Raw genomic sequence first — 27,649 nt, 5'->3', positions numbered from 1 at the left:
GGCTGCTGTTCTGCTGCCAATTCCTTTGGCTTCATATTCTTGGTTCTGTCGGTAAAGTCACGTAGAAGGGAAATTATGAAATAATAAAAATTAAACAATAAAATTCTCACGACGTTTCGATTGCAACACAAGCAATCATCATCAGGTGTTGTATTTTTATTATTTTATTACTTCCCTTCTACGTGACTGTACCGAAAGAACCAAAAATATGAATCCCTGCAGTCGCGAAAGCTTCAAATCGAAATTCCTTTGCTTGCGATCGGTGTTGACAAATCGGCAAGAATTTCTGCGCTTGTGCAATTTGTACTTTGCGTTGTTTATTTGTGTTTAGCAGTCGTTTTTGTTTTAGCGACTTGCTCACCTACCTCCTCTCTCGCGCCTACATCGTACAGCTTGTTGATGTAACTCGCTGACCAGCCCCGACTGGTCACATCCGTGATAAAGAGCTTCACTGCTCAGTGGGATCCCTCCAGGATAAATACGAATCCTGATTCTGAACTCGCCCGCCTCGCACGCCCACAACCAGCGCAAGCTTGCGAGCCGGCGCTCTCGAGGTGCCCGCGTACACGAACTAACGATCGTCTTTGAGACGAAACAAAAGTTTTCATCCACCTCCACGTGCTTCGCGCCGGCGTTAATAGGTGCTCGCTAATAGCGCTTGCCCCAACAGTGTCTTATGGCTATACGGGGGATATTTTTAGGGGTAGCGGTAGTGTAGCGGTTAGTGCACTGCACTAGGAACCCAGTGATCCGAGTTCGATTCCCGGTCACGGCCAACATCAGTGACAATTATATGAACCGGGCCTTGGCCCTCCCCTAGGTAGACATCGCTAATGGGGATACAAAGGTGGTCGGGCGTGGTGCTGGCCACCCACGCCCTCGTGTGCCATGCCGGCCTTCAGATGTGCTCGCTAACAGCACTTGCGTCAACAGTCTGTTAAAGATGATACGGTGGGGGTGGGGTCTTTGTCTTTGTCTCGTGTGTGTGTGTGTAGGAGGCAGACGGGGAGGTGCCTGAGTCCTCGGACTGGGATCGCTATGCCGCAGAGGAGTACGAGATCCTGGTCGCAGAGGAGTCGGCAAACCAGCGGATGCAGGCCATGTGAGACACAGAGACTCACGCAGCAATAATTTTGATGTTTAACACGTAGGCTTTCGCGACCAATATTATTGGGTTAGATCGCCTCAGTATAAATGTGTCGTAACCCTCCACCACCCGACAGAGCCAGTAAGGTTTGTCACGTAAACAACGCGTCAATTAGTTTACCACTTCAGAGTGTAAATCCACAACATTTACAATTTACTTTCCAACACACCGGTGGCTGAAGTAGTAACTAAATGGTGCGTTATAGTAGTAGGTTTTTACCCTTTCAACTGGTACAAAAACTGACACCTTTATACAAGGGATCATGTTTGTGTAGTAAGACCGAATTAGGTGCACACACACGCAACTTGGAGGCAACACTATTTATTAAACGGTAAGTAATATAACACTCTACATGAGGTGGTGACCACCTTCCTCAACTCACTAACATTCTGGAACACGACACAGACTGGACCAGGCAGGCAACGGCCTGCCTGGCCCAGGACGACGACTCGGGACTTGACGACCGAAGATGTCTTCACCTTGGAGTACAGTACAACAGCAGCCTCGCTCTGCATTCACACCACGCTTATATTTGGTTTGGCGTGGCTGGCTCCGCCCCGGCGTGGCTGGCTCTCTTCAGGCCACGCCTCCCTTCCCAGGACACGCTTCACTTCCCCCACCTCTGGGAGGGTCCGGATCCCTCCACCACGTGACCCCCCAGGCACCCCCTTGGGGCCCCCAGCCTTCGTACGGGCCGACACAGTAGTGACCTTTCTCTGTCACTACATCACCCCCCCCTGTATAAACACACAGCCGTCCCCGGCTGTAACACAACTGTGAAACATCGAAAAGGTGTGCCTCCGAACCAACAACATCAATAAATGACCGGCGACCGATAAGAAATACAATCACGTAATATATACAGAATCGACGAGGGTAAAAGGGAACCGCATAGAAAACGGGGAATTAACAACAAATATACATGAAACTGGCTAACCCACTTATGCTCCAGCACAGCCCCCCCACCCGTTAGAATCACGCATGCAATGACAGTCACCCATTAGCACCCCCCCGCCTTTCCGACGTGGCATCACAACTAGTAGCACGCGTCGGCCATATCGGGGGGGGAATTTCCATGTTACCACCCCACCGCCTTTCCGACGCGGCGTCACAACCAGTAGCACGCGTCGGCCATATCGGGGGGGGGGAATTTCCATGTTACCACCCCACCGCCTTTCCGACGCGGCGTCACAACCAGTAGCACACGTCGGCCATATCGGTGGGATTTTAACCCAGTCTCTCTCCAAGACTCGCATCGCAGCATATAGCTGTACCGACCGAGCTGAGACGACCCAGTCTCTCTCCAAGACTCGCATCGCAGCATATAGCTGTACCGACCGAGCTGAGACGACCCAGTCTCTCTCCAAGACTCGCATCGCAGCATATAGCTGTACCGACCGAGCTGAGACGACCCAGTCTCTCTCCAAGACTCGCATCGCAGCATATAGCTGTACCGACCGAGCTGAGACGAGCCGGTCTCTCTCGAAGACTCGCATCGCAGCATATAACTGTACCGACCGAGCTGAGACGACCCATCGTTCACTCATTGCACAACATGCACCCTAACAACTGAGGGATACAGTCCCAACGTAACAAGACAACTCCACCTGAACCTTACGAATCTCCAGCCCACTGTTTCAACGCACCTCTGAGTGTCTCACTCTCCGGGCCGTCAGGTCAAGCCATCAGACACAGCATGATGGGACCACACTCTCTGAGCCATGTGAGCGCACAGCCCACTTGGCTAGACAAGCCACGGAGTGTCTGGATCTCCGGCCTGTCAGGTCAAGCTGTCAGACAGCATGACGGGACCACACTCTGAGCCATGTGAGCGCACAGCCCACTAGGCTAGACAAGCCACGGAGTGTCTCGATCTCCGGGCTGTCAGGTCAAGCCGTCAGACACAGCATGACGGGACCACACTCTCAGAGCCCTGTGAGCGCACAGCCCACTAGGCTAGACATACCACGGAGTGTTTCAATCTCCGGGCTGTCAGGTCAAGCCGTCAGCCATTGCATGACGGGACCACACTCTCCGAGCCATGTGAGCGCACAGCCCACTAGGCTAGACATGCCACGGAGTGTTTCAATCTCCGGGCTGTCAGGTCAAGCCGTCAGCCATTGCATGACGGGACCACAACGTTCATGTTAGACACGCAACACTCACTGGGCCATCCTGGTCAGGACCTGCGCCCCAAGATAGGTGACAGCCAGCAGCACAATTACAAATTCCTGGCAGCATGTCACCATCGCAATTTAACACCATCACAACACATACAATTTGAATTATGATCCCCCACAGAACTGATCCAATGCCGAACAGGTACGCACAATTTGTGACGATCCCGAATATTCAATGGTCACAACAATATACCTCACATCCCGTATCCGTACACATCATCTCCGAGACTCGCATTGCAGCATGCAGCTGTACCAACCGAGTGGAGAGAGCAACGCAATTTGACGGCAATTAACGGAAACGCACCCCCGATCCATGTAGAACACAAGGGGCATTCCCGCACAAAAGACATCATCTGTGCAACAATGGACAGGAACCAACCAGCGAGTTTGAAACAAACCGAAGCTGTCATTTCTAAATCCCCTTCAACATTAACCATGGGACTCAGGGCATTCGAATTTTGAGAGCAAAAAAACTAGACACAAACCCCAAGAATCGCCGAATTGATTAATACAGTATATGCAGTATACGAAGTTCGTACAGTAAATCGTTTGGCGCAATGCTCCATCCAGTCCCCACATGGCAACACACACAATCAATACTCCAGACAATCTGTACATAGTAAACAATCACAAGCAAGTACCCAACATTCCATACACTGTTAACAATTCCAAGCAAAGCTCCATACGGTCTGTACCTTGGCAACAATGACGATCAAAGTTTCTTACAGTTACACGTGACAATCACGAGCGAACCTCCATACAGTATACACAATAACAATGGCGATTTCGCAACAAAACGATGTAACACGAGTCATTAACACGGCAACCTACAGGATATCAACGGAGCTCGGGACACCAACAACGAATTAATCATTAACTACACCCAGAAGATACCGATCTCGACGCCGTATTTAACCGTCCGCGAGGAACACAAAACCGGAGAGTCAAACTGAAAAAGTCCCTCCCAGCAGTGTCTCCAACGTCGAAACCCTCTCTTCAATCACGGGCCCCTCTCGCTTTCACCACCGATGCCCTCCCCCGCTCTTCTTACTTCAATGTGGGGAGGGAGGCCCGTAATCACAGGGCTGCAGCGGCGCGCCGCCAGGCCGGCGCAGCACACAAGGCGCAAAAGGCGGGAACGCCGCCATCGCGAAAACACTGCCGCGGTGAAAATGGCGGGAACGCCGCTGTGGGAAGTGCGGGAACGCCCACACGTTGAAATGGCGGGAACGCCGCCACGTTGAAGTGGCGGGAAACGCCGGCACGTTGAAGTGGCGGGAAACCCCCGGCATGGTGCAAATGGCGGGAACGCCGCCGCAGTGAAATGCAGGAACGCCGGCACCGCCGAAACGGCGCGAACGCCACAGCTGCGTCATCTTGCAATTTCGCCACTCACCAACACCCGGCCACTCCCTTGCCACCAGCAGCTGGTCGAGTTGACGAGCGACGTCGCTCCAACTCGCCGTCGATGGCGACCAGCCCGGGCTCGCAGCCTCCTCCCATGCAGGCTGCAGTCGCCCATCCCCCGGGCACATCACCGAGGCCCCAGACTCCGTGGTCGGCGCAGGGAGAGGCCAGGTGCAACCCACACCGTCCATCCGCACCTCCGGTTGGGTCTTGCACTTCGCTGCCAGCTTTTACACCATGGCAGCGAAGGGTACAGCGTCTTCAAATTAATCAGCGAAAGTTCGATGACCACTTCTACACCAAATGTAGTAAGACCGAATTAGGTGCACACACACGCAACTTGGAGGCAACACTATTTATTAAACGGTAAGTAATATAACACTCTACATGAGGTGGTGACCACCTTCCTCAACTCACTAACATTCTGGAACACGACACAGACTGGACCAGGCAGGCAACGGCCTGCCTGGCCCAGGACGACGACTCGGGACTTGACGACCGAAGATGTCTTCACCTTGGAGTACAGTACAACAGCAGCCTCGCTCTGCATTCACACCACGCTTATATTTGGTTTGGCGTGGCTGGCTCCGCCCCGGCGTGGCTGGCTCTCTTCAGGCCACGCCTCCCTTCCCAGGACACGCTTCACTTCCCCCACCTCTGGGAGGGTCCGGATCCCTCCACCACGTGACCCCCCAGGCACCCCCTTGGGGCCCCCAGCCTTCGTACGGGCCGACACAGTAGTGACCTTTCTCTGTCACTACATTTGCAATAACCACAACACAAGCAGTCAAAATGCAAACAAAAATAAACAACTCTGATAATGATATGCACTGTCCTTGAAGTTGATTGGTCCACACCCGAAACAGCTTTTCTTAGAGCCTAGTCTCCATTGGTGTTGGACCAGATGACGCCAAAAGGCATACAACTCAAAAAACAGTGCACTAGTGGCAAAATATAGTAATAGGTTTTTACCCTTTCAACTGGTGTCAGTTTTTGTACCAGTTGAAAGGGTAAAAACCTATTACTATATTTTGCCACTGGTAAAGGAGGTCTCATAGTGTAAATGGGCCATTGTTTACGTGACAAACCTTACTGGCTGTGTCGGGTGGTGGAGGGTTACAACACATTCATACTTCCGCGATTCTAACCCACAAATCTTCATTATGAATAATTATGATGTCAACCTGTACCCTGGCCGCTAACCACCGCCCCCACAGAGAACCGCCCACTGAAGGATATCGTAGAACTACTTCTGAAGTGCCGACTAAGTGGCCTGTGATTGACACACTAGAGGGCAGCACCCTCCCAACCCGCTTGCTCTGCCATGAAGAATATTTGTTCGTTGCAGGAGGATGAAACCAATAATTTCAATTCTGATGGCATTAATGTTTTCAACGTGCTGGGGTTATGTTTGTTGTTGTTTGTGCAGTCATTGGTTTCTTCCCTGAGAATGATAACTCATCAGCCTCGAGACTCCAGGTTGATCAGCACGATCCCATTCTCAAGAGCTGGAATTTAACCAAACAGAGTGCAAATTAAGTGAAGAACCAATTTTGATGTGATGGGTTTTTTTATTTTCGTCCAGATCTTTGGTGACTGGGCCACAACCAACAGCACTTACAAACCTGATTTAATCACAGATCTCTTCTTGGATTCGAACCCTAGATCCTCAGCATTGCCGGCTGGACACTCTGACCTCAGAGCCAGCCGGTCACTGTATCTGATGATGATGATGTCGGTGGTGCTGGTGATGGTGTTGTGGTGCTGCAGTGGAGAGATGTTAACTACCTCGCCTGGTATGCAGGAAGCCGTGGGTTCTATACCGACCCTGACTACTGCTGTATATACGGAGTTTGTGTGTCTCTCTCCCCGTGGTCGCGTGGATTTTTTTCCGGGCCCTCCGGGTGTTTCCCTGCCATACATTTCCACGCGATAAGCCACTTCGCTGGGCTATTTATTTGTGGCCAGGTCACTCTGAAAAAGTGCGTCAGAGTTAGGGTTATGGCTAAGATTAATTGTCAGGGTTAAAGTTATCATTTGCAAGCTATGATTGAGCTTAAAACTCCATTCAGGAACAGAGTTACGATTATGGGCCTTACTTGGTAAAGTAAGGAAACAACTTTTAGTTTAGTTTTAGTTTGTAACGGTTTGTTGGTTTGTTTTGTGCAGCTCGTACGAGGAGGACCTGGAGGAGGCGCTGCTGGGTAAGCAGGTCGGGCGGTTAACCCTGAGCGACCCTCCCAACCCAAGCACGCGCTTCAGCGACGACCAGTACGAGTACGACGACGACTTCGAGTACTGAACGCGACGACATCGCCCTCCCGTGTCCCTTCCCTGCCCGTCTGCCCGCACATCCATCCGTCCGTCCGTCTGTCCATATATTTGCCGGTCTGCTTTGTCGATCCAACCATTCACCCATCCATGTGTACATTCTTAAGTTTCTTCCGTCTTCTTTAGGTCCATCTGTCCTGCCTATTAAATCGTCCATCTTTTTGTCGGTCATCTTGTCCGCCTGTAAATCTTCATACACATCAGCTTGCCTGTCCATATTGACTGAATGCCAAAAGGCTAAACACTTTGTGTGCGTGTGCGTCTCTATCTTTCTGTATCTGTCACTTTCACAAACTCTCACCGTCTCGCTGTCCTTTGTACGGCTCTCATTGACAGAGACTCTTTCACGCCGTATTCTTTCTCTAATCCAGGCATTTGTACATAGACCACAGAGGACTCTGCAGGTCACGCTGAGGTTAGGCTCCCTCAAGCCAAGCCAAACAGGGCCGAGCACAGCCTTCGCTTCTACGGGTGGCTAGTCCCAGTGAAGCTCAGCACTGTCCAGGCACAGTGAGCAAATTGGTAGCCCCTTGCTGTGATGTGTTGACGCCCCAGCGGCGTCTCAGCGTTTTCCCCCCCGGCTTGGCCGTGCTAAACCGGGCTAGAATTGATGACGCAGCGCTAAGCAAGATGAGGGCCGGCTTTTTATAGGCGTGGGGCTATGCTGGGCTGGTTCTCAGCGTTGCAGAGTTAACGTGTTTTAATTAACCGTGTGTTAATGTGATCGGATCGCCAAAGCCCAGTGTGTGTAATCCTGTGTTATTACTCTTTGGGTGTTGTTTTTTTGTATGTGATCAGATCATGGTTAGGTAGCATGTAGCGGTCAACTACTTCTTGTGATTACTTTCATTTTGATAAATTCGTAAGTGTCAAAATAATAATTACAATGGGGAATGGGGGGGGGGGGGGGTATGATGGGGGGGGGGGGTCAGCAGCTGGGGCGAATGAGAGCACAACAGCAGCCACAGCATACACATCACACCACACACGGCCTGCAGTCACATCACGGGTTCTCTTACTTTGAATCCTGATGTCTATTGAAAGCAAAGTGTCGTGCGACGAATTCACCCGGTCCTGCGAGTTTTGCGATGCAAAAGCACGCGGGATTGAGTCGCGTTACTTCTGAAACCTCAAACAAGTCTGGCAATCGCACCGACTCCTATTCCAGAATCACTCTTCCCATCTTGGGCCGGCTTCTCGCTCGCCCACATCGACCTGAGATGGTTCCGGTTGGCCCAGGACGCAAAGTGTAGTAGCTATACTGGGCTGGGCTCGGTTTGTAGCTTTGGTCCGTGTGTAGCATGGGCACTTTTTTAATTTTTAAGTTTGGTTTCTGTGTTTCGTTTCTGTTCCGGTCGTACATTAAACTAACGGTAAAGTTTTTGTCCAACTCGGAATATCCCGAACCTCCGCCGTGACCACCAGGTCCAAGCATCGTCGACCGGGTTTTGCACAATGAGTGCCAGTTGTTTTTTTTTGGGGGGGGGGGGGGTGGTTGTGGGTTCACTTAACAATCGTGCTTCCAAGGCGCGCGGGGTTGTGAGCGAGGGTTGTGTGGACTCATGGCTGTTTGCGATAGTTGTAGCAGTAGTAATAATATTAATGAGTGCTAAGACGATTGTAATGGATGTAATTATGTGCACATCATCACAGCTGTAATATGTATACACACAGACACGTGCACGCGTGCTATGCAACACTTGTGCCGAGTGTTTCTGAACACTTAATCCTCTGTTGAGGTGGGGTTGTATGTGAAAATTATATTTTAATGTAGGCCAATGCTGCCTTAGCGCACTGTGCCGCTGCATTCGACACAGAAATAGCACGTTGTTTTGGCACCGGGGAATAGCACAAATGCCACATGTCCCGCCTATTCAAAAACAACTCTACTCCGGTTGCGACGTACCGACCTAACGCATTTTGGCGGTCTTTATACCTCTCCCCCTGCGCGTTGTCGCGGTGGTTCGTGCCGCCATCGTTTGAAACGCACCGCAGCGGCGGGCTGTGCCATTCCTTCGCGTAGAGGTGACAAGTTTGCGGAACACCACGGCGGGTGGCGGGCGGAGGGGGGGGGAATTTGCTACCCGTGGTGGCACGGGATGTTCTTGATAACGTTGCATTGTCAGCCTTTGAAAATAAAAGTGAATTTTAAAAATACAAAAAAGGGGCAGAGCTTCTTCAATAACGTTGGGGTTTCGATTTTTTTAAACATGTAAGTAGTGCAGCCCGTTACAATAAAATGAGACTTGTGATGCAAACGACGAGGCCCGTGCCCATGCAGTTTCGCAAACATTTTACGCCGAGATAACTTGACGGTCGTGTTCGACACGAGGACGTTTCCACTGTGCCTGTCAACTTTTTTGTAACGTTTCGTGAGCCGCGCTGAAACAACATTGCGTTTCGCACGTTTTCGTGAGCACATTTCAATAAGTTCACATTATTATTATTATTAAAGAAGACACTTGTAATGGACAAATACAACTTTTTTGTTTTTCACACAAAAAAAGTACCCAAACAAAAACGTCCAAGAGCTCACGTGACCCAAATGTCATTCTAACAACTGCTGTAACCTTTTGACCTTCTCACAACATCGTTTGCACGTTCCTTCCTGCGTTTTTTGAGTTTGGAGTCTTTTCTCTCGTGATTGACCGTGCGATTGTTTGAAGCCTGTTTATAATTATTCATTTTTTTCCAATCGTACATTCCTTGTGTGCTGTTCAAATTCTTTCCTGTTTCGCTCGTCCTGTGTGCATGTGCGCACCCGCAAACACCTCGGACACCGTTTCAATCACGTGGTGGAGTGGGTGGGGTGGGGGGGCGGCACACATTTTAAATGAGCGCAGTTTGTCCGAAGAAATTGAACTCGGGATGAAAATGTATCCTCGATAGAGACATTTTGGAGTTCATTCCTGTCAAAAGTCTTGATAACCACAGACTGATAATGGGTTAACTTGACACTTTGAAAGAACTCCCAAACGTCTCCCCGAGTACACCGTCAGTGGGAGTTCCATTTTGTCCGTAAACGTTTCCCACGGCCGAAATATTGGAATGCAACGTTTGCCGTGTGCGGAGGCGCCGTACTGAGACCAGCGGAGTCGAGGCAAAACCTCCCCCCTTGCTCAAATCTGAGTGCAAAGCGGTACCCATCTCCGTCGGTGGCCCCTGGTGGGGGCCTGCGGTGGACATTACACATTCACATGGCGGGGCCCAGTCTATCCATAGGAGAACCAGCTTTGAATCTGTGCAGAGGTCGAACTCGTTTCGTTATATATCGAACGCAGAAGAACGACTCGCCTACACAAGAAATCGTCCCCTCCCTCCCCATGGTTCAGGCACTGATGGTCCTGCTGGTTTCGAGTCAAACACTCGAACCACTATGCCACCCGGCTTGAAAGTTACACAAAAAAGCGACGTCTCCTTATATCGATCAGTCAATCAGTCTTGACGTGCCAATATCTCTCTATCTCAATAAAGTAGGCATTGGTACCCGTTGTATGTATGTTGAGCTTCTTTTTGCGCATGGTACGTAGCCGACCGTGCTAAACGGGAGCGGTACATGGGGCGTAGAGCGACGGGAATGAAGAGATTGCTACCTCGTAAGTTCGTGGCAACGTTTCGGAGGACAGGCGTGAGAGATGAGACCTGCGTTGTTTTTTTTTTTGGGGGGGGGGGTGACTGCCGGGGGGGGGGGGGCCGTTGCCTCTGAACGTTTAAAAGTTCGCCGGAGTTGTTTGGGTGCGGCTGCTGATCGGCGAGCGCGTCCAGAGCATCCTTTTGCTCCTTCGAGGCTGTGAGCTCGTCAACGGAGGTCTGGAGACCACGCTTGCGATCGGAACGTTTGTTTTCGATTTGATAATATTGCATTTGGGTGATGCTGCTCCTGCTCCGGCTGCATTGGCAGTGGCGCGCAAGCACAATGAACAACGAATGTCAACACCTACTCGTCAAGAACACTGCCTTAGAAAAATAACAAATATATAATCGGTGACGTTTCGGGCAGTTGCCCTTCTTCACAAGCAACCCATCATAGCACATAAAGAACGACCATTGCCACAAAACGTTACGTGATTACTTGAAAAAAGCTATCTTTTAAGGCAGTGCTGTCGATTGATTTTTTTTTCTCCAAGTGGACGCATGGGAGTCACGATGCACTTGCAATTCAAATGAACGTTTGTATTTTATTTTTCAAATGTGTGTGTGCGTGTTCATGTGACCCTTGGGTGCAATGGTCTTGCCAAGGCCTGGCAACACATCCTGTGCGTGAGCCAAGTGTTGCCTTGCAGCAGTTTGGCTCGACGGAATTGCTTCTCATCCCCCAGCACCACTTAACGACGGCTCACACGACACTCACTGCGATCAGATCTACAAATTATATATTATAAGCCTAGAGGTTCTACTCGTGGTTAAACAGGAATACCATAACGTTTAGGAGAGTGCTGGCAAAATGTCTGCACATATTAAAAGGGTCGCATGTCCGTTGTACAGTATTCTATTGCAATCAAATAAAATAAAAACCCGATCTAAAAAACATCTATCAAATCTTCTTTCGTATGGCAAAAGAAGATTTGACGTCAAATCAAACACCGCTTCAAGTCAGCACGTGGCATCACAAAGCAATGCATTCATCGCCTCTCACACGACAACAACGCCTCGAAGTGCGTTCTCAATTGCGCCAATTCAATCGTCGGTCCGTCCGTGCCGCGTAACGAGGTCCTTCACCGCGACGGCGTCATTTTGCCGCGGTTAACGGAGACCGGGCGGCCGTTAGACGCTCCGCGCCCCCCACCTCCCCCGTGGACTTCGGCGCGAGTAGTGTGCCGGTCTTGCTACGGTAAGATTCGTTCGAATAATCCTCGACCAGAGAGAGAGAGGGCCGGAAGCGGTGGCGGCAGGGAGCTCTTGACGTGGATCGAGGACAAGCATCGGCCCCCTTGTCACGTGCCACCGCGTCTGGCCGCCCGGTTCGTTTTGGTTTTTTTTCTTTCTCCCAGAGCGGCCGACGCCGATCGGGCGTCGTTCAGTCGACGGCAGATTCCTGGAGGAAAACACGAAATGGTGACGACAAGAAAGCAAATGGTTGCTTTTTTTATTTTTATTTCGTCCGTTTTGTTTTTGAGGTGCCTTTTGCGTTCGGCATTTACATGTAATTGTTCGTAGCCTAGCGCGGTGGAGTCTTTAATTTAAAGAAAAGCAAATCATCTTTGGTTCTCGGCTCTTGAGAAAAATGGTCCGTCTTTTCCGCGGTGAATATTTGCTGGGCGATTATCTGCATCCGTTCGATCCAGAAAACGACATCAGGTCGATTGGAAATGCTCAAAAAGTATTGATTCCACATCTGCGATTGCGTCAAATATGACAATTGTAATTGCTCAGCCCCTCGGCAATACGCTGAAGGCCTCACCGCACCGTGTCGATCGTGGGAATGATTGACCATACTTCACCACGTTGGTCAGTATGGGTCGGTGATCTTCAGGATCCCGGGACCCTTTTAAGAGGTCACTGCCCACTCGTTATGGTTTGGGTTGTAGTACTGTGCAACATCGTAGTAATTGAAGAACATTGAAATGTAGAGACAGATAACAATTGCGTAGTGTTCAGGAAAGCCTTAGTCTCACTTGAATCGAACAATTCAGCCGTATTGAGCAATCACCATGGCCACCAAATGAATGCCACCAAGAGCTGAGCGAATACGACACTTAAAGCAATGCCACGGGCACCGCGTTATCCGAGAGCATGGAGCCAAATTATGTGTTTTGCTTCTTAAGTTATAGCTGGTATAGCTGTGATACACACAATGTATTTCTGTATCAACGTGTGAATAGAACTCCACGTTTAGGCTTTCCTATGTCGCCCGGTACCAATGTTCACGTGCCAGCAGGTGCAATGCCCCTTGTTGGCGGGAACGTGGAAAGATGAGACGGAGTACAGCTCAAGAGGATTGGGGGGGGGGAGGTTGAGGAACCGCTGATATTTCTGGAACTCTGTGAGCAGCCGTAGACTTTTGCCGTTGTCAGACTGCTCGTGATGTGTGCGGAGAATGCTGGCGGGCAATGATGAGGAGTGATGGGATAAATAATTGAAGGGGGCTGTATATCCTAAAGGAACGTTTGTCCACTCCGGTCCTCGCGACCAATCCCGCTCCCCGGTCCACGTCTTTCTTGGTGACCAGCCTTGTCTATTGCGTACGTGAAGTAAGCCCACTGCGAACGCTTGCACGCACGTGATGGTTGGTGATGATGGAAAGCTGGATTACCGTGGGGCGTTGCGACAGACTTGAGTGGAGTCTAACGTTGTCCAAAAGGGCTGTGTGGCTCACTCCTGTCGTCGTGTGGATGTGTACGTGCCTTGATTTGTGTAAATAGTGAACTGTAAAGAAAAAGGATGTTTAAAAAAAAAAAGTGTTTTCGTTGGTTTGCGTATTAAAAAAAGGTCTTGGCTCCAAGAGACTGTGCCTCGTCATTCCGAAGGGTTAGCTCTGAGAGTTTCATCATGTCCACGTGTTCACGACTGGAGGTCTTCTTCTTCTTGGTTCTTTCGGTAAAGTCACGTAGAAGGGAAATAATAAAATAATAAAAATTAAACAATAAAATACAACAAAATACAACAACTCAGATTCTGCCTTCTCGACAGACCTGTTCTCCACTTGAAGACGGCTGCTTGCGTTGTGGCCGAAACGTGAGAATTATTTTATGTTTTATTTTTATTATTTTCCTTCTACGTGACTTTACCGAAAGAACCAAGAAGATGAATCCCTGCAGTCACGAAAGCTTTAAATCGAAATAAAATACAATTCTCACGACGTTTCGGCCACAACGCAAGCAGCCGTCCTCAGGTGAAGAACAGGTCTGTCGGAAAGACAGCGTCTGAATGAACACCACCAAGCTTGGCAGCGTATATTTAAGCTGGGTTAGAGGGGGAAGAGCGCCTTGACAAATGAATGGAGGTCTCCTTGCTCCCACAACCCACTGCTGCACCAGCAAGTGGTCGCTCTATGAGCCACTGCTCCAGCCTCTGGAACCCCCTCCCAAGGCCACTTCGCCCTGGTCCCCCCCCCCCCTCTCTGCCTTCAAGCCTCTCGCAAAATCGTTCCCCTTCCACGCCGTTCTTTCAAAGCCCCGGTGATACTGTGCGGCAAGTCCTCGCTTCAGTTCGGTGGAACAATCTTGGCACAACGCGGAATGCGTTGCCCGTTATAACGTGGAATGCGTTTCCTGTTATAACGCGTAATGCGTTGCCCGTTATAAGGCGGTTTCTGAGCGGTCAATGACGAACCCGTGTCTTGAGCTTCGCGGCCATGGCGGGGGTGACACAGAACACGGAATGATGCAGTGACGCAGCGGCGAACCTTCAGCTGATTGCCCCGTCGACTCGCCGTGCGTATCGCAGTTAGTGCGCCGTATCTCGCCAAACGTTATCGTTACGTTTTTTTTTGTTTCGTGGGGAAATTGCTTGTTCGCTTAACGCAATGTTTTCGCCGAGCCTGCGTCACTTGTCAGGAACGCATCTACCACCGCGTTAAACGGGGACATCTCCCTGGCTGCATTTCCTCTTTAACGCTCACCCCTTCCCGTGCTTCGTCCCGCCTGCTACCCTCTCGCGTCTCACGCCTCCTCCTCCTATTCCTGTGCTCGGAGACGTCGGTCACGTTGTGGGCGGCATTACAAATGCAGGTTGTGTGCAACAAGCCGACGCGTGCGAGGGACCACCACTCCATCCCCGTACAGATGGATACAGATGGGAGATTGGTCAACATTCTGGCAGAGCCAGGGTCTGGTACAGTCTTCGGAGCGCCCACCGACGGGAAGGGGTTTTCACAACGAAGCTAAACTTTTTTTTTAGTTTAGGGGCCGTCCATAAATGACGTCACGCACCGAGGGGGGGGGGGGTCAGACGTTTGTGACGATGTGTGACGAGGGGAGGGGGGGTTGAGAAATGTGACGTCACATCAAAATGCGCAACTTTAAATAAATATAGACAACACGTTCTACTTAATTAATTAGACTTTTTAATAAATGTTTTCTCCTTCAACATCAGAGTGCAGCGCCACATTAAATACGCACTACAATGACAATAGTTTAAAGCGATTTGAAGCATGTTTTATTTTTTTTGGGGGGGGGGGGGGCAGAGCTTTGTGACGTCATATTTGAGGGGGGTCTGACTTTTTATGACGCCGTGTGACGAAGGGGGGGGGCTCAAATCGTCCAAAATCGCGTGACGTCATTTATGGGCGGCCCCTTACCGGGTACGGCCCACTGAGCTATGAGCTCTTGTTTTTTTATAGAGATCTGCCTACAAATGATAGCTCAACGAAGTGGCTTATCATGGGGAAATGTATAGCAGCCAGATACTCTAAACGCGTGATGTTGATTTTGATTCCTAAATGTAGAGGGAGAACCCGGTTGAAAGATCCACGCGACCACGGGGAGAGAGAGAGACGGAAACTCCAAATATACAGCAGCAGGCGTCAGGGTCGGGATTGAACCCACAACCTCCTGTATTCCAGGCGAGATATTTAACATCTCCTAGCCACCGTGATGAGAGAGAGAAAGACGCCGCAAACTCCAAATATACAGCAGGCGTCAGGGTCGGGATCGAACCCACAACCTCCTGTACACCAGGCGAGGTAGTTAACATCTCCTAGCTACCGTGATGATGCGAGAGAGAGACACGCAAACTCCAAATATACAGCATCAGGCATCAGGATGGGGATCGAACCCACAACCTCCTGTACACCAGGCGAGGTAGTTAACATCTCCTAGCCACCGCGACGATCCACCAACGCTTACAGGCGTGATTTACGAGTACACTATATACACACACACAATGTTCCCATACAGTGCTCTGCAATGTGTTGTTTACACAACGTGTTCGTTCGGGGCATGTCGTTGCGAACCCGCGATGTGGAGGGGGGAGGGGGGCCTTGGCTGGCACGGTGTGGGGGTGGCGAGGGGAGCCGAAGGGGTTTGTGATGTACCCGCGGTGACGCCGAGAGGGGTGCAGAGAACGACGAGGGGGTGGAGACTTGGCGTTGGTTTCAGTCGCCTAGGACACCAGGTGGCTACACAACCTCTGCAAGTGCTCACCTGCAAGAACAGTGTGATCCGCACGCTACAAAGGTAAAGACCCCACCCACGCCGTGTAGCCTTCACAGACCGTTGGGGCAAGTGCTGTTAGCGCGTGTGAGCAGCCGCGCCTTTAGCACCCAGACTGCGACTGCGTGAGCCGGACAAGAGATCGCCGGTGGCGATTTGGGAGTGCGGAGTGGAGCAGGGGGGAAGGTTGCGCCATCGCATCATTGACCACAATTGTCACTTTCGTTTTTTTGGGGGTTTTTTCCTTCCCGGTCGCATTCACTTCTCCGGGGAAACTCAATCGAGAGCCGCGACGTTTCTCGAGTCGGTCGAGCCCGTGGATCACGTGGATTACGAAGATCGCGGCTCGGATCAGCAGCGGAGGTTGCGGTTGTCAGCGAGGTGTGAACGCTTCAGTAGGTGAGTCCTCCTCCGCACTTGTCGTTGGTTGATAACACTGGTCAACACACTTTTTCTGGCATAAGGTATTCCAACGGTTTTAATGTATCTTCTTGGTTCTTTCGGTAAAGGCACGTAGAATGGAAATAATAAAATAATAAAAATAAAACATAATAAAATAATTCTCACGACGTTTCGGCCACAACGCAAGCAGCCGTCCTCAGGTGAAGAACAGGTCTGTCGATAAGACAGAGCATCATCGTCGTGAGAATTATTTTATTATGTTTTATTTTTATTATTTTATTATTTCCATTCTACGTGACTTTACCGAAAGAACCAAGAAGATGAATCCCTGCAGTCACGAAAGCTTTAAATCGAGGTTTTAAGGTAATTTTGGGGTGCTGATTCCAAATCTGGCATCAGTTTTTGTCGATCACATCAGGTTTTTTGAGATATCAAATATTGCATTTTCAATCAAAACTGCGGAAGAAAAATATTAAATAAATGTGGATATCTACATAAATGATATTATAAACACACTATCCTAAAAATACAGCACCATATTTTAACACTAAAGCAGTCGCTGACTCGCAACAACTTGCAATCATAAGTGACAGAGTTAATTTCGGGTAAAATCAATGAAAACGGGGTATGCCGATAGCATAAAATGAGATGTGATAGAGCAAATCTGAGATCAGATTTGGAATCAGCACCCTGAAATTAGTCTAGAACAGCTGCAAAAGTCCAGGCCAGAAAAAAATGTTTGTTGTTGTTGACCAGTGTAATTATTGACGTTGCTTCCATTGACATTTGTTGTACGAATCGTGACATTTCGTACGGCCAGGCGGATTATCGCGGTCGTTCGTAGTTTTTGATCGAGCACCGCAGCATTTTTGTCCCGGAGGGTCATCGTCAAGTGCTCGTAGTCGCGCCGGGGCAATTGTCGACGTGGATGTGTCCATGTCGAGGGCCCTGTGGGGTGGTTCACTTCCTGCTCACGGTGGCTAGGAGATGTTAACTACCTCGCCTGGTACGCAGGAGGCCGTGGGTTCGATCTCGACCCTGGATATTTGGGGTTTTAATGTTCTCGCTGCCAGTGGTCGCGTGGATTTTTCTCCGGGTCCTCTGGTTTTTTTTCCCCTCCACGTTTATAAACGGAGCGTTTCGAGCGGCGTTCTTCGTTCCAAGGATCCTGGCGGCCCCTGGCGACCCTTTAGGGCGGCCCCTGACAATACACAAAGAAGGGAAATAATAAAATAATAAAAATAAAACATAATAAAATAATTCTCACGACGTTTCGGCCACAATGCAAGCAGCCGTCCTCAGGTGAAGAACAGGTCTGTCGGGAAGACAGCGTCTGAATGAAACACCACCAGGCTTGGAGCGTATTTTATTATGTTTTATTTTTTTATTTTTTTATTTCCCTTCTACGTGACTTTACCGAAAGAACCAAGAAGATGAATCCCTGCAGTCACGAAAGCTTTAAATCGAAATACACAAAGAGTGAAAACACCACCCCTATCATCATCATCGCGCTGCCGTCACAAACCCAACAATGGTTTCAACTGTGTGGCGGCACCTTCACGCTGATGATGTCTTATCGTCGAAAGTGTCGATAAGAAGAGTAGCGAAGAACGCTGCTTCAGAGTAGTTTTGCTGCTATAAATTTACACTTCAGTTGCGGCCAGGTCGCTTCTGAAAAATAGCTGCAAAGCCCAGCGGGCCTTACCTGGTCAAATAAATACATCAAACAACACTCGACTGGCACTTCATGACATTGCCGAGGTCTGCTCGCCACGACGAAAGGGCTCCAGGTAGAGAGGTCCAGTCGTGTTGCTCTCCCTCCTCCTCCGTCGAAGGAGCGCAGACTCCAGTGAGTTTACACTGGTAGGAACCTCCTGGTTACACCAGCCCACAGGGGATTATTGTGTCCGTCGTGCAGGGAGGGGCTGGGTGGGGAGGGAAGGGCTGCGTGGGGTGGGGAGGGTGGGGAGGGGCTGGGTGGGGAGGGTGGGGCTGGGTGAGAAGGGGAGGGTGGGGAGGGGCTGAGTGGGGAGGGGCTGGGTGGGGAGGGTCGGGGAGGGGCTGGGTGGGGAGAGTGGGGCTGGGTGGGGGGTGGGAGGGGTGGGGCTGGGTGGGGAGGGGCTGGTCACCCCGTGGTGCCCTTATAAAACTCAACGTTTAACCTACTCACGCCGGCTTGTGCCCGCCCTCACAGTCGGCCATATTTGCAGAATACACCACGCCGCCGTTGACCCTGGCCATTGACCGAGCAACCCAACGTTCCTACCAGCTCCCTCCGCAGGAGGAATGTGTTTTTAGGTCCGTAGTGTGGGTTGCACGGACACAATCGCACTCACTGTGGCTGTCTTTAAATTTCCACTGAAGCAGGAGACGTGCGTATCGGCCCGTTGATGTTGCGATGGGGTCGATGGTCACTCCGGTGTCTTCGAGGAGGAATATCGAAGCCAGGAGGAGGTGTGACGATGTTTGGGTCTCGAATGAGGTGGTGTTTATTCTGGACGCGCGCGTTGTTCCACTCTGTTGGCACGGCAGCGCCGTTCTTCCGGATATGGGTGAGACGCGCGTTTATAGTATTTGGCAGCTTTGAATTTCCACATGATGATAAGCCACTTCGCTGAGCTATCATTTGTGGTGAGTTCGCTTCTGAAAAACACACCTATATAGTCACGTAGGTAAAAATTTTAAATTAATAAAAGTAAAATAGCAATAAAATAAAAATTGCGACTCATCTTCTTGGTTCTTTCGGTAAAGTCACCTGAGGACGGCTGCTTGCGTTGTGGCCGAAACGTCGTGAGAATTATTTTATTATGTTTTGTTTTTATTATTTTATTACTTCCCTTCTACGTGACTTTACCGAAAGAACCAAGAAGATGAATCCCTGCAGTCACGAAAGCTTTAAATCGAAAAATCACGACGTTTCGGAGGCAACACAAGCTTCCGTCTTCAGGTGGAACCGTCACAGCACGGTAGCTGTATCAAGTGAGAGAAATTCCAAGAAAACAGTCCTTGTATATATACTGGTTGAGGGTGGGAGGAGCCAAGGTAGGCCCTGGATATTATTTTTGTGACTTTCGCTGCGGCTGAAACACGCTGTTAGGAATGAGCCTTCGTTGTGTAAACTAGCTGCGGCAGTAGCCAAACCAGGTTGAGAAGATCCACTGCCCTAGGCGGCAGGGCACACGAGCGGGCATGTTGATATGCAAATTCCTTTGTCAAGGCGCCCAGCTTATATACATGCTCCAAGCTCGTGTGCTGTTTCATTCAGACGCTGTCGCCTCGACAGACCTGGTTTTCACCTGAGGACGGCCGCTTGCGTTGTGGCCGAAACGTCGTGAGAATTATTTTATTATGTTCTATTTTTATTATTTTATTACTTCCCTTCTACGTGACTTTACCGAAAGCACCGAGAAGATGAATCCCTTCGCCCATCAGGTGATGTCAGAACCCGGAGCTGTTCACCCGGTGGTGCTGAATGTGGGCGGCACGAACTTCTCATCCTCCTTGGCCACGCTCACGCGGTACCCGGACTCGCTGCTCGCTCGCCTCGTGCATCGCGGCACCCACGGACAGGTTGGTGGCGAAGACACCCAGACAGCGAGAGTCACGGTGGCGAGGGGATGTTAACTCCCTCGCCTGGTATACAGCAGGAGCATCTCTGTAACCCATCTCAGCCCTGTGCTGTGTTTGGAGATCCGGACAGCAACAACAGCAACAGCAGTAGCATCTCTGTTGTCCATCTCTGCCCTGTGCTGTGTCTTGCGATCAGCAAGAACAGCAACAACAGCAGCAGCAGCATCTCTGTAACCCATCTCTGACCCTGTGCTGTGTCTTGCGATCAGCAAGAACAACAACAGCAACAGCATCTCTGCCCTGTGCACTCTCTAGGGATCAGGACAACCACAACAGCAGCAGCATCTCTGCCCTGTGCTGTGTTTGGGGACCAGGACAGCCACAACAACAACAGCTGTAGCATCTCTGTAATCCATCTCTGCCCTGTGCTGTATCTAGAGATCAGGACAGCCACAACAGCAGCAGTAGCATCTCTGCCCTGTGCTGTGTCTAGGGATCAGGAGGACAGCAGCAGCAGCAGTGGCATCTCTGTAACCCATCTCTGCCCTGTGCTGTCTCTAGGGATCAACCACAACAGCAGCATATCTGCCGTGTGATGTGTCTAGGGATCAGGACAGCCACAACAGCAACAGTAGCATCTCTGACCCTGTGCTGTCTCTAGGGATCAGGAGGACAGCAGCAGCAGCAGCAGCCGCTGTTCGTGGACCGTGACGGGACGCTGTTCCGCCACGTGCTGGCCTTCCTGCGGGATGGCGCGCTCAGCCCGGGCCTGCAGGGCCCCGCGCTGCGCTCGCTGGGACGCGAGGCCGTCTTCTACGAGTTGCACGCGCTGGCGCGGGCCGTGCAGCAGGCGGAGGTGGTGGGACCTCTCTGGTCATCGTCAGCAACATCAGCAGCATCAGCAGCATCAGCAGCATCATCGTCATCACTATCATCATCATCGTCATCACTATCATCACCATCATCATCATCACTATCATCATCATCACCATCATCACTATCATCATCATCACTATCATCACCATCATCATCACTATCATCACCTTCATCGTGAACACAATCATCACTGTCATCGTGAACACCATCATCACCATCGTCATCATCATCAGCACCATCATCATTACCATCATCATCATCATCATCACCATCGTCAGCACCATCATCATCACCATCATCACCATCATCATCATCACCATCATCATCATCGTCACCATCATCATCACCATCATCATCATCACTATCATCACCATCATCGTCAGCACCATCATCACCATCATCATCACGATCACCATCATCATCATCACGATCACTATTATCATCATCACCATCATCACCATCATCATCATCACCATCATCATCATCACCATCATCATCGTCACCATCATCATCACCATCATCGTCAGCACCATCATCATCACCATCATCATCATCATCACTATCATCATCATCATCATCACTATCATCACCATCATCGTCAGCACCATCATCACCATCATCATCACGATCACCATCATCATCATCATCACGATCACTATTATCATCACCATTATCATCATCACCATCATCACTATCATCACCATCAGCATCACCATCATCACCATCATCGTCATCACCATCATCGTCATCATCGTCATGTCCCCTCCTCCCCGTGTCTTCACGCCCCGTGTCTCTGCGTCCCCGTGTCTTCCCGTCCACTCCCCGTGTCTCCCCGTGTCTCCACGTCCCCGTGTCTCTGTTTCCCTGTGTCTCCCCGTGTCTCCCCGTGTCTCCGCGTCCCCGTGTCTTCACGCCCCGTGTCTCCCCGTGTCTCCACGTGTCTCCGCATCCCCGTGTCTCTGTCTCCCCGTGTCTCCCCGTGTCTCCACGTGTCTCCCCGTGTCTCTGCGTCCCCGTGTCCCCCCGTGTCTCCACGTGGCAGGCGGCGTCGCGGTCCGAGCTGCTCGAGGTGCGCTTCTCGCTGCAGGAAGGCGGCGCCGCCTTCTTCCGCGTGTTCGGCTCCCGTGCCGACTCCGTGCTGGAGCTCGCGGAGCGCGTCCACGTCTCCAGCGAGCACGAACACGAGCAGCAGCAGCACCTACACCTGCACCAGCAGCAGCACCACCCGGTAACAGCAGCAGCAGCACCTACACCTGCACCAGCAGCAGCACCACCCGGTAACAGCAGCAGCAGTAGCACCACTTGCACCAGCAGCAGCACCTACACATGCACCAGCAGCAGCACCACCCGGTAACAGCAGCAGCAGTAGCACCACTTGCACCAGCAGCAGCACCTACACATGCACCAGCAGCAGCACCACCCGGTAACAGCAGCAGCAGTAGCACCACTTGCACCAGCAGCAGCACCTACACCTGCACCAGCAGCAGCACCACCCGGTAACAGCAGCAGCAGTAGCACCACTTGCACCAGCAGCAGCACCACCCGGTAACAGCAGCAGCACCACCCGGTAACAGCAGCAGCAGTAGCACCACTTGCACCAGCAGCAGCACCACCCGGTAACAGCAGCAGTAGCACCACATGCACCAGCAGCAGCACCACCCGGTAACAGCAGCAGCAGTAGCACCACTTGCACCAGCAGCAGCACCACCCGGTAACAGCAGCAGCAGCACCTACACCTGCACCAGCAGCAGCACCACCCGGTAACAGCAGCAGCAGTAGCACCACTTGCACCAGCAGCAGCACCTACACATGCACCAGCAGCAGCACCACCCTGTAACAGCAGCAGCAGTAGCACCACTTGCACCAGCAGCAGCATCACCCGGTAACAGCAGCAGCAGTAGCGCCACATGCACCAGCAGCAGCAGCAGATCCACCTGCTAATCACAGGAGCCCACTCGCCACCCTGCCGTTGTAAGCCATCTGCTGCCCAGTTATCAGCACCTTCACTGCATGCAGAGCCGTCCCTCGGGGTCTGGTTGGCTACGTACGGTGCGAAAGAAGTTCAACACAACAACGGAGGTCGCGACTCTGCGCCCTTCCTCTGTGTTCACTCGTGTGCCTCCATCTCTGCCCCCCCCCGCTACCACCCCCCGCTCCCCCCCCCGCTCCTCCTCTTCCCCCCCCCGCTCCCCCCGCCCCTCCATTTCCCCCTCCCCCCCGCTCCCCCGCCTCCCCCCCCGCTCCCCCCGCCCCTCCATTACCCCCCCCGCTCCTCCGCCTCCCCCCCCCCCGCTCCCCCCGCCCCTCCATTACCCCCTCCCCCCCGCTCCCCCGCTCCCCCGCCCCTCCCCCCGCTTCCCGAGCCCCCTCGCCCCTCCCACCCCTCCCGCCCACCTCCCTCTTCCCCCCCCCCCCCCGCTGTCCCCTCCCCTCCCTCCCCCTTCGCTCCCCCTCCCCCCCCGCTACCCCCGCTCCTCCTGCTCCCCCCCGCCCCTCCCCCCCCTCCCCCCCCTCTCTCAGAGCTGGGCCGGGTGGCCGCTGCAGGCTGCCCCCACGTGGTCGTCGTCGGGCCCGGCCGCCAGCCTGGAGCGCGTGGCCCTGCAGAGGCCCTCGCACCACGACTTCGTGTTCCAGTGCGGCCCGGCGCCCTCCTCCACTGGCGCCAGCTTCGTGAGGTCGGCCACGACCTCGCCAGAATCACTCAGCTGTTCAAGTCCAGCGTGCTTCAGCCGCACCGAAACTCACAAAATAATATTCAGGGTCTACCTTCGCTCCTGTCACCCTCAACCAGTATATATACAAATACTGTGTTTTAGGAATTTTTCTCACTTGATACAGCTATCGTGCTGTGACGGTTCCACCTGAAGACGGAAGCTTGTGTTGCCTCCGAAACGTCGTGATTTTTATTTTACTTTTATTAATTTTAATTTTTTACCTACGTGACTTTACCGAAAAAACCTAAGAATATGAAAACTTGTTTCTGCCAAGGGACATTTGGATATTCGTACCATCATTCGCGGGACATTCAAGATTATCAACTTAAAAACTAGCCCGTTTATATTTGGTCAAACATTTAGTTAATTCGCCCCCAATGCGATGGCTGGAACTGCTTCTCTTTGGCGAGGCGTGTGATGGTTGATGATGATGTTGCTGCTGCTACTCGCAACTGCTTTTCCAGGTTTGCTCCGAGATGTATTGAATTTCGAGTCCTGCCTGCGGTTGTCTTGGCAGGACCAGACCAAATGATTTCGCGGGCCTTTTACGTCCCGCGGGCCGGACGTTCCCCACCCCTGTGTTAAATTATGAACTATTTTTATTTATCTTCTTGGTTCTTTCGGTAAAGTCACGTAGAAGGGAAGTAATAAAATAATAAAAATAAAACAATAAAATAATTCTCACGACGTTTCGGCCACAACGCAAGCAGCCGTCCTCAGGTGAAGAACAGGTCTGTCGGAAAGACAGCGTCTGAATGACTCATTGCGCCTGTGTTCCGACAGACCTGTGCTTCACCTGAGGACGGCTGCTTGCGTTGTGGCCGAAACGTCGTGAGAATTATTTTATTATGTTTTATTTTTATTATTTTATTATTTCCCTTCTACGTCACTTTACCGAAAGAACCAAGAAGACGAATCCCTGCAGTCACGAAAGCTTTAAATCGAAATTTTTATTTATTTAATTCTACCAGAAGCGACCTGGTCATCACAATCGATAGCTCGGCGAAGCGGCTCATCATCATCATCACGTGGCAAAATGCATCGCGGCAAAATTACTCGAAACGCGTGATGTCGATTCTAAACGTGGAGCGAAAAACCGGAGGACCCGGAGAAAAATCCACGCGACCACGGCGAGAGAGAGACACGCAAACTCCAAAACTACAGCAGGCGTCGTCAGGGTTGGGATCGAACCCACGGCCTCCTGTATACCAGGCGAGGGAGTTAACATCTCCGAACCACCGTGATAATGATGAGAGAGAGACACCACACACTCCAAATATGCAACAGGCGTCTGGGTCGAGATCGAACCCACGACCTCCTGTGTACCAGGCGAGGTAGTTCACATCTGATAGCCACCGTGATGATGATGAGAGAGAGAGACACGCAAACTCCAAATTTGCAACAGGCGTCTGGGTCGAGATCGGACCCACGACCTCTTGCATACCAGGCGAGGTAGTTAACATCTGATAGCCATCGTGATGATGATGAGAGAGAGACACCAAACTCCAAATATACAGCAGCAGGCGTCAGGGTTGGATTTTTCAACCGCGTCCTCCGGGTTTGTTTCCCTTCACACATTTAGAAACAACTTTCGTTCAGAGTGTTTGGCTGCTATACATTTCCACGTGACGATAGACCACTTCGTCAGGCTCGCATTTGTGGTCGCCTGGTCGCTTCTGCAAAAAAAGAGCTCTACGGCTCGGGTGGGCCTTAAACACGTGGTCAGATAAAATATGTTTTTAAATCGTGACCACGGTGCAAGCAGCAGGGGCGAGTCACACGTGACGCCGGGAGATGTCGCCGCTCGAATCCGGCAGGCCGCCCCGGGTTAATGCTGCCCGTTTATTTAACGGCGAAAATGCCACGTGACCGCCTGGCGTCTTCCGTAGTGTAGACGTTTAAAGATTTGCGTGAGGCCATTCGAAGGTGAGTCATTGGCCTCTTGTATTTCCTGTTGTTGTTGTTGTTGCTGCTGAGTCACGTGCGGTTTTGTTGTTGTTAATCTTCACCGTCCAGGTACGTGTCGATCGAGCCCGATCAGCGACGACTGACCAATGGGGTGAACGTGCTCGGCCTGCTCATCGACACCGTCCTCAGGGAGGGCTTCCGATTGGTCGCCGCGCGCACCGCCTCGCCCGACGACAGGGTCGAGTGCTACACCTTCGAGCGAGGTCACCCAATGGGAGGCCAGCATCACGGCGACAAGGCAACGGCAGCGGGACATGAGCAGCCAATCGGAGGGCACGGCAAGGCGGCGAATGGCAAGCCGGCGAAGAAGTAGCAGGGGGGGTAGGTTTGGTGGAGGGGGACTTTCCCTTGACCTCTGAGTCCGTGTCTCCGCATGGAATTGTAGAAAGTAAAGAAGACCTATCACAACGCAACCCAGCGCCAGCCCCCACCCCTCTTCCACCACCAATGGCCTTCTGGGAGTGCATAATTTCAGCAGAAGTTGAAAAGCTATCAACTAATTAAACTCTAAACGCCATCTTGAATAACGCTTTCGTGACTGCAGGGATTCATATTCTTGGTTCTTTCGGTAAAGTCACATAGAAGGGAAATAATTAAATAATATTAATATAAAACAATAAACGTCGTGATAATTTGATTGTTTTATATTTATTTTATTATTTCCCTTCCACGTAGATAGGTTTAGCTTATCTACGGGACTTTACCGAAAGACCCAAGAATACTGTCAACTATATTTTATGTTTTTACCAGGTAAGGCCCCACTGAGGTTTCTAGCTCAAGCGACCTGGCAGTCACAAATGATTGCTAAACGAAGTGGCTCATCGTCACGTAGAAATGTGTAGCGGCCAAATTACTCTCAACGCGTGATGTTGTTTCTACAACATCACGCGGAGGGAAAAACCCGGAGAAAAATCCTCGCGACCACGGGGAGAGAGAGACACGCAAACTCCAAATATACAGCAGCAGCAGGCGGCAGGGTCGGGATCGAACCCACGACCTCCTGTGTACCAGGCGAGGTAGTTGACATCTCCTAGCCACCGTGATGATGAGAGAGAGAGACACCACAAACTCCAAATATACAGCAGCAGGCGTCAGGATCGGGATCGAACCCACGACCTTCTGTATTGCAGGCGAGGTAGTTAACATCTCATAGCCACCGTGATGATAAGAGAGAGACACGCAAACTCCGAATATACAGCAGCAGGCGTCAGGGTCCGGATCGAACCTACGACCTCCTGTGTACCAGGCGAGGTCGTTAACATCTCCTAGCCACCGTGGCGCCCTCCGTGCTAGGGAAAGGCCTACGGAAGTGGATATCCCAGAACCACATCTGACACAGCAGGGGGCGACACATTGCCACCCGCTGTGCCCCGACCCCAATGGCCGTGCCGTGAGGGTCACGGGCCGGCGTTTTGAAATCTCAGAGAAGGAATTTGGAGCCAAATAAAATTGCCGAACAAAAATGTTATTCATCGTGATAATGTTCTGTGTATGTGTGTGTGTGTACAGCTATTGATGAGCAGGCTGAGACCATTAACTCAACTCCACTTGAGAATCCAGTTTTATTGTCATTATCATTACACTTGTTTCTAAAAAACTATTTTTTTTATTTTACCAGATAAGGCCCACAGAGCTACGATGTAGCGGAGTGAGTGGCTGGGTAGTGGAGTGTGTGGCTGGGTAGTGGAGTGTGTGGCTGGGTAGTGGAGTGTGTGGCTGGGTAGTGGAGTGTGTGGGTAGTGGAGTGAGTGGCTGGGTAGTGGAGTGTGTGGCTGGGTAGTGGAGCGTGTGGGTAGTGGAGCGTGTGGCTGGGTAGTGGAGTGAGTGGCTGGGTAGTGGAGTGAGTGGCTGGGTAGTGGAGCGTGTGGCTGGGTAGTGGAGTGTGTGGCTGGGTAGTGGAGTGAGTGGCTGGGTAGTGGAGTGAGTGGCTGGGTAGTGGAGTGAGTGGCTGGGTAGTGGAGT

The 27,649-nt window shown here is 51.3% G+C and overlaps 2 protein-coding genes across 4 annotated transcripts in view; both read left to right on the top strand.

The window, feature by feature from the left end:
• LOC144947015 (serine/threonine-protein phosphatase 2A regulatory subunit B'' subunit beta-like) overlaps positions 1–7,949 on the top strand; it is an 85,487-nt gene extending 77,538 nt beyond the window's left edge. For all 3 annotated transcript variants that reach the window (XM_078876137.1, XM_078876136.1, XM_078876138.1), the window contains 2 exons: positions 996–1,102; positions 6,904–7,949. In XM_078876137.1, the coding sequence (XP_078732263.1) occupies positions 996–1,102; positions 6,904–7,036 (240 nt within the window). In that variant the 3' untranslated portion in view covers positions 7,037–7,949. The remainder of the gene's footprint in view (positions 1–995; positions 1,103–6,903) is intronic.
• An 8,106-nt stretch (positions 7,950–16,055) lies between these two features.
• On the top strand, positions 16,056–27,135 carry KCNRG (potassium channel regulator). The gene is made up of 6 exons (XM_078875998.1): positions 16,056–16,556; positions 19,992–20,129; positions 20,791–20,985; positions 22,048–22,233; positions 23,526–23,680; positions 25,736–27,135. The coding sequence occupies exons 2-6, from the start codon at positions 19,995–19,997 to the stop codon at positions 25,998–26,000; spliced, it is 936 nt and encodes a 311-aa protein (XP_078732124.1). The 5' UTR covers positions 16,056–16,556; positions 19,992–19,994; the 3' UTR covers positions 26,001–27,135.
• The last annotated feature ends 514 nt before the right edge of the window (positions 27,136–27,649 follow it).

The sequence above is a fragment of the Lampetra fluviatilis genome, chromosome 43, assembly GCF_964198595.1.
Source record: "Lampetra fluviatilis chromosome 43, kcLamFluv1.1, whole genome shotgun sequence".
Lineage (NCBI taxonomy): Eukaryota > Metazoa > Chordata > Hyperoartia > Petromyzontiformes > Petromyzontidae > Lampetra > Lampetra fluviatilis.
This window is presented reverse-complemented; position numbering and strand designations above follow the sequence as displayed.